The 13543-nt window shown below is 47.8% G+C and overlaps 1 protein-coding gene across 1 annotated transcript in view; it reads left to right on the top strand.

Moving 5' to 3' along the window:
* Grik4 (glutamate ionotropic receptor kainate type subunit 4) overlaps nt 1–13543 on the top strand; it is a 425572-nt gene that overhangs the window by 401446 nt on the left and 10583 nt on the right. The window contains exons 17-19 of the mRNA XM_050120125.1: nt 2260–2425; nt 4078–4303; nt 8136–8264. Coding sequence (XP_049976082.1) covers nt 2260–2425; nt 4078–4303; nt 8136–8264 — 521 coding nt within the window. The remainder of the gene's footprint in view (nt 1–2259; nt 2426–4077; nt 4304–8135; nt 8265–13543) is intronic.

The following is a 13543-nucleotide window of genomic DNA, read 5'->3' as shown; positions in this document are numbered from 1 at the left end:
TTTGTGCCCTCAAGGGGAGGAGATTGTCTCAGTAGAGGCACTCACAGAACTCCCTTGAAATCTCAAGAACCTAGGCAGAAACCCTGGAAGGCAAATACCCCAGGGTGTTAATTTCATTTCCATGGTTTTTTTCCTTCCAAAGGATGTTCTTTTCCACTGGTGTATCTGGGCCATTGTTCTTTGCCATTGGCTCCCCTAGAGCACCCAAGGAAAGCCTTCCTCCAGAGAGTTTTAGAAGCCCACATCCTACAGGGTGTTGCTCTAAATAGCAAGCCCCAGATGACTGAGTCACCGTGCCCCGTAGCATGCTAGGAAAGGAACTCTGCGATTGAGAGGGACCGCTGTGAAAGACCCTCACGAGCCCATTGTCCACAATTATCAGCATGTCTCTCTGCCTCTTAAGTTCATCGATATCAAAATCAAGGTTTAGTTAGTCCCCCAGGAGAGTGGGAGACCAGAAGATATGACCACCATGATCTGGTTTGGCCTCCCAGCCTGAGCAAGCAACAGGACATGTCCCATTGCTCAGAAGAGTGCCTGCTTTACAACTAATTGCTAATGCCCTTCGATGCAAGGGCTCAGCCCCAAGAACTCCTTGAGATAGGTCAGCCTGCACTTGGTCATTTGAGCTGACTGACTAGCTGACTGACTCTTTGCCCTTATGAGCATGGCCCTAAATAGCCATATGCTGGCCAGGAAAGAGCAGGCACTAGAGTGTGGCTGAGCCTGAGAGAAACTCCAGACAGCTCTGGGGCCATGTCTACATTCAGGGTACATTAACCCTGCTTCTCATCAGGCTGCTGCCGAACTCGGGCTTGCGTCTAGTGATGGTCGCAGGAAACAGCTTCCAACTGTGGAAAGAGCTGAAGGAGGGTGCCGAGAGCCTGTCCTGAACCGCGAGGAAACCTGTCACTTAGGGGTCACCTCTTGAGAAAGCAACAGGGAGGTGACCAGATGATTTTTATCCCCTAACCAGCCGCAGGCCTCTCTACATCTCTCTAAGGCTCATATTCGTCTAGTTCTTTCTAGACTGCTGATCACAAATGACATAGTACCTCATTTTCTGTCACCAGTCCCCAGACAGAGCAGGTGCCGTTATCCATTTATTAGCTAAAGAAGCCCAGAAAAGATCAGGACTTTCCTTGCTATCTCATTGGTGGCCTGTGATCAGAATAACAACAACCACACAAACAAATGAACAGCCCACCTCCCTGGTAGTCAAGCATATAAGAGCCCATTGAGTTGGTGCATGGTCCTATTGTGTGTCTCTAGGAAGGCATCCAAGCCAGAGTTCTTGGTAACCTTACAAAAGGGACAATGGGATTTCTTGGTTTCAAAAATCCACCTGGCAGCTACCAGCTGCCGAGTCCCATGACAAACACTATGCATTAGCGCAGCACTGTCTGCATACTGGGTAAAGCCTTGTGAATTCAGACGCCACGGCTTCGGAATTGGTGATTCTCCAGCCCGATCTGATCCGTGCTGAGATCTCTGACTGAGCCCCAGACACACGCGGCAGGCAGTATTGCTGTAGATCCAGGCTAATGAGCAGATGGGAAAATCTTGCTTAACCTACCAGAGTGAACACACTGCTGTTTGGCGTCTACGCTGCCTGCATTGCAGAATTATTCAAATTTCAAATGAATTCTAGCGAGTCAATAGAACACGCTTTAAAGCCTGAAGTAGCTTGCCCATTGTCGGGCTATTTCCAGTTTCAACTTTCAGCAGTCGAAAGATGCTTTTCACAAGTTTGTCTTCATTAAAGACTTTCTGCGGTTACGGTTGTAGAACTGGCTCTGTACGACCGTGTCCGTATTTATCAATCTCCTTCCCAGAGCCTCTCTTTGCTTTCCTGCAGCAGTTGAAGAGTGGGTTCGTCTCCTTGGGTTGTAGGGATTAGTGGAGGCAGTGGATGTCACTCATGTTAGGTGCTATGCACATGGCACTGCACAAAGCCCACACCTCATTCACCAGTTCATCTCCTGTAGTCCCCAAACCCTGGTGTGCATGGACTATGCATCTTTTGAAACAAGGGGGGGGGAACCCCACAACCAATTCATTTACCAGGCAACGCCCACAAACTCGGTTCATGTCTCTTGATATCACACGTCCTGCCTCACTTCCCTCCCTACACAGAGCTGAGATCTCTTTCAAAGAAAACACTTGCATTCTCCCGGGTCATAGCCCGATGGGGCTCGGGGGTGCAAGCCTCCTGGGAGTGCCCTGGCCGTGATGCCTTCCTGGTCTCTTCCTGCATAGGTGGGCGTTCACCCTCATCATCATCTCCTCGTACACGGCCAACCTGGCCGCCTTCCTGACTGTGCAGCGTATGGAAGTGCCCATCGAGTCAGTGGACGACCTGGCTGACCAGACCACCATCGAGTATGGCACGATTCATGGAGGCTCCAGCATGACTTTCTTCCAAGTAAACACCGGGTGGCGGCTCGCCCACATGGAGGGTGGGGGTGGGGGGGGCAGAAGGCAATGGAGAAACTTCTGCGCTCAAGATCGAAATGTCTCTGTTCATCTCATCCTCTCTTTTGGATCTGAGAGGTCTTCGTGGGGCTTGGTTTTCTCCTGTTCCACCAAATTTCCCCAGAATGAGGTCCCAGGGGGACTGAGTATGACTATCAACCTAACCCAAATGGTCGTGCTGAGCAGCTGTTAGTGCTTGAGATGATTTTAGAACTAATGTGATGGAACCTTCTAAATTTATAATAGTTTCATGTTTGTTTTATGTTCATTATAGGCTGTGAATCAAACGTGTAGCCTTATTTACATTACTGCATAGGATGGCGCTGTTACGCCCATTTAAATTTTAAAAAGTGACTTGGGTTTTATAGTTAGTACTCAGACAAAGCAGGATTAAAATAATACGGGACCTGGGTGGCTCCCTGGGTAAAATGCTGGCTCTGCCAAGCATGAAAACCTGGGTTTGGGTCCCTGCAGCCCATGTAAAAAGCTGGGTGTGGTCGTGCACACCTGTAACCCAGTGCTGAGGCTGGGGTAGAGGCAGAGACAAACAGTAGCCAGAGCTTACAAGCCAGGAGCAAAGCCCATCAAGGAGCCCCAGGCCTAACGAAGAGATTCCTGCATTTAAAGGTGGAAGACACCTCAAATCCCCCTGTACACTCACACGTATACACAGGCACATGCTCGCACTAATGAAAATAATGTGCATGTAACCGACTCCTAAGGGACACTAAATGAAGATGACCTGCAGCCATTTCTCCTAGGCTGACGGGTTCCCAGGTGCAGACACTCTTGGGTTCTTTAGGACATCGCCTCGTGAGACTCAGGAGAAGGCTCTGCCACAGACTAGTGTTCACTGACAGCCAAGCTGATTGATCACCAAGGCTGACAGAAGCAGGCCACACAGGATAACAGCTTTCATATGCTCTGAGAGCTCCAGGGAAGCAGATTTCCCCTGGGGCTCATGGCTGTCTAACCAACCCAATGCTCAAGAAGCTCATTTTTACACGAGATAAGCCCAAGACCTTTGGTTTGCTTCCAGTCGGCGTCCCGGTACCTGTTGGCATGCGGACAGGGGAAGGCTTACAAATAGAGTTTGGATGGACCCCCAGCTTTCTGTCATGCTATTATTTGTAAAGCATAAGCCAACCTTGGGTTGTGTAGTTGATACATTGCTTAGGATGGGTAGAAACAGCGGCACTGCTTCTTCAAGGGGTGTCGATTAGTCTTGGATGAACCTGAGGACACTGCCCCAAACTGAGGGTCGATGAAGGGACATGACCAGCATTTCAGCCTTGCCGGTATGAGGAAGTCAGTGCTAGAGGAAGATGAGAAGTAGATGAGAACCCGTGACCAAGCCAGGAGGCAGACTTCACAGTACTTCAGGTCCCTTCCTCACCTCCTATTAAAGATGCCAGTCCCTCCTCCATTATGCAGTGGCAATGACCTTCTTGAGTTGAGACAGCAGGAAGAAAAAGGTGGTTGGTTGTGATGTGGGGTACAGCGGCAGAAGGGCCCACATAGTGAAACTTGGATTCCCTTCCTCTTGAAGCCAACATTTCCTGTCTCATTTCCCACCCCTGCTTCTTTCTGATCTTTCCCCAGAATTCCCGGTATCAGACCTACCAACGCATGTGGAATTATATGTACTCCAAGCAGCCTAGTGTGTTTGTGAAGAGCACGGAGGAAGGAATTGCCAGGGTGTTGAATTCCAACTACGCCTTCCTGCTGGAGTCCACCATGAATGAGTACTATCGGCAGCGAAACTGCAACCTCACTCAGATTGGGGGCCTGCTGGACACCAAGGGCTATGGGATTGGCATGCCAGTCGGTATGCAGGAGAGGAACAGCCTTTGGGTATAGCTTTTTCCAGGCAGGGTCAGGGTAGTCCAAACCACCAAATACAGTCTGGAATCCATTAACCCCTGTTTTTACAACTAGCAGGGTTGAGGGTGACTTTAGGTAGGTTTTCTTATGGTAAAGAAAAAAAAAAGAGCAAACGTGTACTTCTAAGTAGGAGTGTGTGCATGCATTTGTGTGTGTATGTGTATGCATGCATGCATGTGTACATGTGTGTGTGTGTGTACATGTACACATGAGGAGGCCAAAGGCTGACATTGGATGTCTTCCTCAATTGCTCTCTATTTTCGTTTTTGAAATGGGATCTCTCACTGAATCTGATGCTCACTGTTTTGGCTAGACTAATCCTAGCAATCCCCCTGTCTCTGCCTCCTCATCGCCAGGATTCCGGGTGTGCACCACCATGCCTAGCTTTTCACTTGGGTACTGAAGATCTGAATGCAGGTCCTCGTGTTTGCACAAGTCCCTTACTGACTCAGCCCTCTCTCCAGCTCCCTAATCAGTAATTAAAGAACTAATTGGCCGGTTATTTCATCCCTTCACCATTGGAGGACAGCCCTCATTACTGGAGAGTACTGATGTCCTAGCAGACACTTCAGGCCTAGTTCTCGTCTCTTGGATTTCTGCACATTGGCATTTCTCTGTTGATCGGTGTCTCTACTAGCGGTGGGACAAAGGAGGAGCTCGAAGCATTGAGATAAACACATCTTGTTGTTCGTAGTTTCGTGACAAGATTGCACGAGTTGGCTTTCGGATTCTTTGTGGATTTCACTGCTCTGTCTACTCCCACTTGGTGCGGGTCATTGAGAGTGGGCACTAGTGTGCAACGCATTTATTGGGTACCATCTGGTTTTGCTAGAGGAGAGTAAGTTGTTTGGCTTCTAAAATGGTGCCGCAGCTGTGCTTTTTAAAGGCCATTCGCTTTGCTGATAGCTCCACGACCAGAAAATAAGGAGATGCGTTAAACTGTTGTGTTTGTGAGGGATCTCAACACATCCTCTGAGTGGTTTCATGTGGGCCATTGACCGTACCACTGTGGCGAGCTGTCCTGGTGTAAGGGTGCTCCTGCAAAAGGCGGCAGGCAGAAGAATCACGAAGCAGGGGCGTGAGACCACATGAGAGAGAGCTCTGACCTTTGGCAGGCAGACCGCGTTAGTCACATTTCACATCCTTGGGCTGATCTTTCCCTGACTGGAAGTGTTATCAATTGCAGAATTCATTTATAGCTGGAATATAATGAGCATGGTTTTGGAGACAGGGAGACCTGGTCATGGTACCTTAGATCGATGCTTTAACCTCTCCCAGCCTTGGTTAGCCACGTAATAAAATTAAGTTTCCCATATTTACTTAGGGAGTCCCTGTGAGGGTTAGACCTGTAGCTTGTCAGGTGCCTTCTCTAGGTGTCTCGTACTTGGTCTTCTTTGGGAAATATCAGTGTCCTTCTCGTTTTTCCTATAGTTTCCAGTATTGTTTGGTAAAAACAAGTTACTTCTTAAAACATTGGTTAAAAAACAACCAAATGAGCATGGGTAATGATTTGCGTCATCCCCGAACACAGCCAGTTCTAACACCAGCAGCTGTGTAAGGTGGAGGCTTTAGTCTGTGTACTGGCAAGCCTTCATAGGCTCTGTCTACAGCCATATTTTATCAGTGCGCACTAATAGAACAGATTATAGGCCTCTTCGGAAAGCGTATTAGCTGACATTTTCTTTCAAGATGGTGGGGTAGATCATGAAATGAACTGGGGGTGTACCTTGGTAATACTCCAATCCCCCAATAAATTTAACCTAAATGTCAAATGCTTCCTTTCCCTGGGAACTTGCCCACACTGAGTTGAGGTGAAAGAGACCAGTATTAGAAAGTTTCATTGATAACCAAGGGGGAAAAAATGGAGAGGAAGGCTTTCTTCTTCCACCTGCCATGATACTGTCTTAGGTGTGTCCTCTCATTTCACTGGGCCGTGCGAGAGGTAGATTTGGTTATGCCCACACTGTAGAGAATAGAACTGAGATTTAGAGCAGTATGGCTTCTTGTCCAACCTCATAAACTAGAAAAAAAAAAGCTTTCTTGAACCTCAGTTACTTATCTCCAAATGCAGTCAGTCCTTTCCAGAACAGACCTCAGCTAGACAGGACAGAATAGATGGGTATAGGGGGACTGTGGAGAAGCCTGTGTTCTTAAGTGAGGCTGGGAAGAACATTGTGTAGCCCACCAATGAGGCAAGATTTGGATCCTCTGAGGTAAGAGGGAGAGAATCACTACAGAATGAGTGATGTGGTTGGGCCCAGGGAAAAGAAGAGAAACAATAAGGAAAGATGGAAATCAAATCAGATGGCGCTGGAGCTGAGAAAGCCGGCAGGGAGCAAACAAAAGAGCCTTCAGGGCAGCCCCAAGCACATTGAGTTTGGGTAGAAGTGCCTTGTTGCAGCGAAACACTGTCTCTTAATCTCGATGGCATTGGTCTAACATCTGTCCACATCTGCATCCTGTTTATGTACTCATTCACTTAAGTGCGCACTGCACTCCGGTTCTACAAATGATGATGCATGGACAGCCATGACAAAAGCACATTCAAGGCATGCAGTCACTCAACCTAGTTGTGCCTAAAGAAGGGGGGACACTGTTGTACAGCTGGACAGTCTATGGCCGAGCACCCTGGGTATTGCCTTAGAGCTTGTCAGAAATGCAGAATCTCAGGTCCTGCCCCAAACCCACTGAATCGGAATATCTATTTCACAAAATCTCCAGGTGATTCCTATTCACGTTAAATGTGAAAAGCCCCATTGATTTGTTCAGGCTTCCTCCTGTATCCAACGTCATAGGTGTTCTCAGAGGCACCTGACCACACAGGAACTTTGCAATACTTGGGAAAGCAAACTGGGCAACTGAATTGTTTTCCAAGTCTCTTGGCTGTTTTTTCTTAATGACCACAGGCCTTCACCTGCTGTAGGATTTTGAGCTTTCCCTGATTTCATTTAATCCTGTTTGTGTGGTTAAACCTGAATTCTTGAACCAATCGAAGCTCCTTGACTGTATTCTATTGGAAAAGTTATTTAAAAGAATTGTACTCGACAGAAAAAAAGCCTTCCGTTTGATGGAGGGACACAGGGTGATGGACAGGGAAGTAGGCTCTGGTTAACTCAGTTATGAGAGTTGTGGACACCTGGTGACTGGCTTCTGTATGTGGACACCTGGTGACTGGCTTCTGTATGTGGATGGATGCAAGGATGCTCTGGTTGGCTCTTTTCCCCGTGGTTGGTGGCTGGTTATGGTAAATGATAGTCAAGTGTAATGTAGCAGCAGTTACAGTGCTGAAGAAATGAATAAATGTGAAGCAGAAGCCAGACAACCGACTGAGAGCTTTGTGTCTTAGGAACAAACATGGGAGCTTCCTAGAAGCTAATAGGCAAATCTCCACCCAATTGCCCGAGTGTCATCATGCAGGTCATTGAATTCCAATAGGCCCCTTTTAAATTAGAAAGTGAGGGTGCCAGGCAGGGAGATGGGTGGCACACAAATCTCTGGGAAGCCATTGCTTGGCCTGTACTGGGGTCTTTGGTCCTAGGATGACTGTGTTAGACATGTGGCAGGAAGGGAAGTAGAAGAGCTGAGCAGCCCGTTAAGCCAAAAGGCCCTTCTTTCAGCAGAGAAGATGGAGTTTTGGGGACAAGTGCCACCTGCTCCATCTGTGCCCCTTCCGGGGTTTAATTGAACAGAAAGACCAGGATGTATGCTGGGACAGGGAGCTCAGTGTGTCTAGTAGGACACTGACATCCTGCCGGGGCTTCCCTTTGTCCCTGTAGGCTCAGTGTTCCGGGATGAGTTCGACCTGGCCATTCTCCAGCTGCAGGAGAACAACCGCCTGGAGATTCTGAAGCGAAAGTGGTGGGAAGGGGGAAAATGCCCCAAGGAGGAAGATCACAGAGCCAAAGGTAAGCACACTTGGGGCTTCCCTCCTACTTTACAAGACCGACGTGGCCTGGTTCTCCTGCCCAAAGTTTAAGCAATGGCTTGTAGGCTGCTTGGACACCAAAGCCTAGATTGTGGGCTGCCAGGGACCAGTCCTATCCCAGAGTCTTTTCTGCTATAGGCGCCAGTGTCTCCTCACACACAGATCCTAGAGCAGAATCCTAGCAGCAATGTTACCCGAATCTTCCTCTCACATCCTAATGCCACTGTCTACCCTGGCCCACAGCTATACCATATTAGCTACTTGTCTATTGCTTTGATAAAAGACCACATGAAGGCATGGTGTCAGGAGCAGAAATTGAGGGCTCACATCTTGAATGGCAAACACCCAGCAGATGGAGCAAACTGGGTATGACCCGTGACTTTGGAACCTCAAGGCCCATGCTCCAGTGACATGCTTTTTCCCGTAAGGCCACGTTTCCTTAACCTCCCCAATGAGCATCATCAACTAGGGACAAAGTATTCAAATACCAGCATTTCTGGGGGACATTCTCATTCAAACCGACACATCCATCCTCTTGTTTCCCTTCTGTGGGGTTGCAATAGTCTGATCTCTTTTTTTCCCATTCTTGTGACTTGACAGTGGCCAGAGTGACTCATGTTTAAAATGCAAATGAAACCACAGATTTCCTCTGCACGAGCCCTCTAGCAATGTCCTCTCTCACTCAGAATAAATTTCAGGATCCCTGGAACCTCAAGGCCCAGTGTGATCTATTGCCCTAGACTCTCTTTCTTTTATTTCTGCTCCCCAAGCCTCCCCATCTTGCGTCCATCCTGGAGTCAGAGCACCTGCTCCCTCCCCTGTGATGCTCTATCCCCAGGCTCCCTTAGAGAGGACTTCTTCCCCTCCCACCTGAACCCATTTTATTTTATTTTTTTTTCTAGGCTGCACCACTGCCTTAGAGTATTGCTTATTGCTTATGTGTTCACTTCCCACCTTTATGGGAGTGAAGATTTCATAAGGGCGCTGTTTGTCTTCCCGGTGCCAGCACAGGTTATTTCCTTGACTGAAAGAATGATGGGTAAAGGAACGACACTGCATGGGGTTGAATGGCAAGCAACCACAGGCTGTGTGGGCAGTAAGCAGTGCAGAGTGCCCCTGACCACCGCGGATTTCTTGTAGGGAGACCCACTGATGCCTGTTGGTTATTTTTAGATGACTCATAGTCTCAACATGTCCCGACTTGGGCGATAAATCATCGGTCACGCTCGCAGTCTGCTTGCAGCCTCAATAAAGTCTGCAGCAGATTTGCCTGCTCGTGTTCTCCCTTTGGAAGGAGTAGAATGAAGGAGAGCAAGCACTTGCCTTTCTTTTGGCTTGAGTGATTACCCCCACAAGAAGTTGAGAGCCATCCTGTGCTTCCGAGTGTTTGTATGTGGACTTCCATCTGGCAAGGCCAGGTCTCTGGAATATGGCTCTAGGGAGCAGAGTGTAAATAATGTAAAAATACTACCTTCCTAGGAAGCCACCGGCAGCACACACTCCTTGGGATGTTCCTTTCCCAAGGGCCAGAGCCACCCATGGGAATGAGCATTAGTGGACACGGGGCATTGGCCCCATTTGAATCGCTCATTTGATTCAATTTGAATCCCTTATTTGAATCCCATCTCCACCCACTGCTAATCTGTGAACATAGGTATCTGGTTAATGCTGCCTAACTCGCTTCTGTGCATGTGATGAATACAGAAACCAGCATACCATAGAGTTGCGGGGAAGGTGAATCTGAGACTAGAGAGCACAGGGTTCTGTTTGTAGGAAAGGCCAGGGCATCCCAACCATTATTAATCTGCACTGGAATGTGTGCCATGTACTCTCAGAATTCCAGGATGCTCTGGTCTGTTCTGTTGTCTGCCTGCAAGCGTTCAATTTCCAACTATAGCCAGTCAGTCATCCAATCAACACGCGATACTGAGGGACAATGAGCGATCTTGTTCCTGGGAATAAGACAGTCTCAGAGACCATTAAGAAACTTGAAGTTTCAGGGAAGATTATCAAACAGTCCTGGTATTTGCCAGACCACAGTGGAAGGCTGAGGGTGAGTGCAGAGGGGACTAACTGTTATTTTTTGGAAGAAAACCGTGAGGGAAATACAGAGGAAAAGATCAGGACATGATTACAGATTGGATATAAAAAAACTAGATTTCGGAATTGCCCAGATCCTGAGCAGGTAAGGACAGTGTGAAGAGGGCATTGCAGGTAAATAAGCGTCACAGGGAAGAAGATGGAGGTCAGAATCTGCAGAGAAGGGAGCACAAGGGGCTCCTATGGGATGGATGAAGCCTTGCTTCAACATAGGGACCGATTTGAGAAAGCTGGCTGGAGGTGTCAGAGGTTCTAGAGGTTCTAGAGTGGTTTTGTGGAACCACAAAAGCTGGTCCTGTGTGTGATCTCAGAGGTCATTTGGAGAGCATCTCTGGTCCCAAAAGACAGCTATTGCCTTGCGAGAAGCACACTCCAAAACAAGTTCATCATACTCAGAGCAGACATGATGCTGTTGGAGGGGGAGTGTCAGGGTCTGCTAGAGAAGTATTTTGGAATGTAGACATTTTCTTGCTGCACACAGAAGGAAATTGATCCTAAAGCTGATGGCAGAAGTTAAAGAGTAAACAAAAGAAAAGGTTAAGACCCAAAGTCACCAAGACTGCATAGCAGATAAAAGGGAGGCCCACCCAAAGCATGCTGGGTTGTGGCCCATCCCTGTCAAGGATGTTGACATCTACAACTGCTGTCTCTTCCAGAAAGGAGCTGAGGATTGCAAGAGCTACAAGGAGATCTTTTTTTTTTTTTTTTTTGCCATTTTTAGAGTTTGGGAAATCCCAGAATTATTTGTCACACCGCGACAGAATAGCATGGGAAGACCCGTGGAGGCTGAGGACAGAGAAAACAGAAGTCCTGAAGTTTCCCCGGGCTTCAGATGAGAATATTGGGAATCTGAGTGCAGCGAATGGAAGATGAAATGCCCACACATTTTCTATGAAACATTGTGGTCTTCTCCCATTCTATGATCAAAGTCTACCTAGTGAAAAAGGAGGAGGAGAGGAGAGTTTTACCTGAATTTAAGCCAAAATTTACCGAGAAGTCTGCTTTTGGCACTGGAGTGAAAATTGAAGGTTGAGGTAGAATTTAGGTTTATTTGTGGGAAAATAAAGGTATCCCTTTTACAGTTGTTGGAAAGGCTTGCAGCTTGGAAAGACTTCCCCATTCCCCAGGGGTTTATAGAGGCTGATTAGACAGTGGAGTTTGAGGTGGTGGGGAGAGGAGTCAGGAACGGGAGCCCTCTCCATGTGTTACACGGGGACCAAGTGTTCCCTGGCATAGAGGACAGACCGAACAGATGAGAAGGAAATTATCAGAAGAGTCACCCTGCCCGGGTTACTGTGCCTCAGAAGACGCCTGGGTCCTACCAGTCTGCCAACACTAACTTGCGTTTGCAATGTTCTTTGGAACACAGCAGTGAGCATTGCAGTGAGAGCCAAGGTGCTGGAGCAGGTCTGGTGGAGGATGCTGTGCACATTCCCACAAGCACAGTGTCGGCTACCCGCCATAGCAACCAGGGCCAGCTTCACGCAGTGGCCCCTCTTCTGCCCTGGCTGAAATCTAGACACAAATTATCCAGAGATGCACAAAGCCTTCTTGGCCAAGCAAAATCCCCACGTGACCTCTTCCAGGCCATGCTGGAAGCTCTGGCCCAAGACTGGAGGTGCCTTAGCTTCCTTTCTTTCTGGCAAATCAGCCATTGCACTTTCTACAGCATCTAGCTCACTGATCAGAGGACTCAGACACGAAGGAGCAGCGTGACCCCAAAGATCTCTTCCTTGCAGTCTTTAAATGGCCACCAGGAGTCAAGCCATGGGAGCTTTTCCTGTTGTGTCTCAAATAGCAGGAGTCTTAATTTGCTTTCCCCAGCAGCTCCTGGGTCATCTTTCTTTTTATAATTTGCACTGGTTGGCTTTCACGTGTGCCTAAGGGAATGAGAGGACTGTGGAATAAGCAGAGAGATGGGAGTGAGGCAAAATAGGAGGGTGGTCTTTTTTCCCCAGAGACCTCTGAAACTGACAGTAACTGCCGGCACTTCGGTTTCAATTAAAATGTACCAGACAACATGCTGGGGCCTAGGATAATCCTTTTCTGCTTTGTTATTCTATTAAAATGCACAAAATTTCAAAGAAAAGGAATTGAAGCTTACTCCACTTTAATCCAGAATTACAGCGTGACACCAGGGCCAAGATGAGTTCTAACACTGACGGAACACCTCCTCTCTCAGCCTTCTAAACAGGCCGTTTTTGGCTCTTGTGTATGCAATAACATTCCCCCTTCCCTTTATAACCTCTTCTCGCTGTTCCCACCCGGATTTTGGTGACCACCTACCTTCCTGCAAATGCTGAGAAATAAGATGGCAGATTCGGTAAAAGACTGGCAACTACCCCTTCCCCAACACCAAAAAGAAGCCCAGGCTCCATTTCAAGCTGTTTTCATTTTCTTTGGTTTTCTTTTTTCAAAAAAAAAAAAAACCCACGTATTTTATTTGTTTATTTTCTCACTCAGCTCCTATGAAAGGAAACCTTGCTAGCCACTGGAAGATGCCAGCATCCCCATGCAAGGAGACTGGATTACCAAAGGCTTCACAGAACAATTGCTAGACAAAAGGTGATGGGTGAACTCCAAGGAAATTAAATACCTTTATCTTGAAAAACAGGAGCTCATAATCAGGGCTTCAAAGGAAGACAAACTCTCCACCAGGCTGTGAAAATCAGGGTCCCCTTTCAAGAATGGCAAAGGGGCAGTGCTGTCGACTCTCAGAACCCTTGAATAATAGGAAGTTTGCTGTCTGGCACAGTGGGAATAGAAGCATGAGGCATCATAGCAAGAGAGGTGTAGGGGGTGGGGGATGGACTCTGGGGATGCTTCCCTCCCTCTTTCTTCTCAGAGGCCCAGTGTGGTTATCCTGGCTCTCTGGTTTCTTTGGAAAGCTCTGAAAGTAGAAACCTGACTTTGGGAGTTTGACAGCAGCTCAGAGAAATACTGCCAGGAAGACCCTTCCTAAGCAAGTCATACTGAGTACTGGGAGGTGGAGACCCTCCAGAGGGTGGTCAGAAAACAGAGCACGAATGGAAACAGGTGAATGGTGACCCGACCCGCTGGAAGCCAAGGAAGGCAGCCATTCTGAAGACTATACTCACCTCTCTCTGGAAACTGGGCCGTTAAGCCAACACATCGATTCAAGCATTTGATGTCAAGTTC

The sequence above is a fragment of the Alexandromys fortis genome, unplaced genomic scaffold, assembly GCF_014885135.2.
Source record: "Alexandromys fortis isolate MF-2015 unplaced genomic scaffold, M_Fortis_MF-2015_v1.1 scaffold_190, whole genome shotgun sequence".
NCBI classification, from domain to species: domain Eukaryota; kingdom Metazoa; phylum Chordata; class Mammalia; order Rodentia; family Cricetidae; genus Alexandromys; species Alexandromys fortis.
The sequence above is the reverse complement of the archived record's forward strand: the minus strand, read 5'-3'. Positions and strand labels throughout refer to the sequence as shown.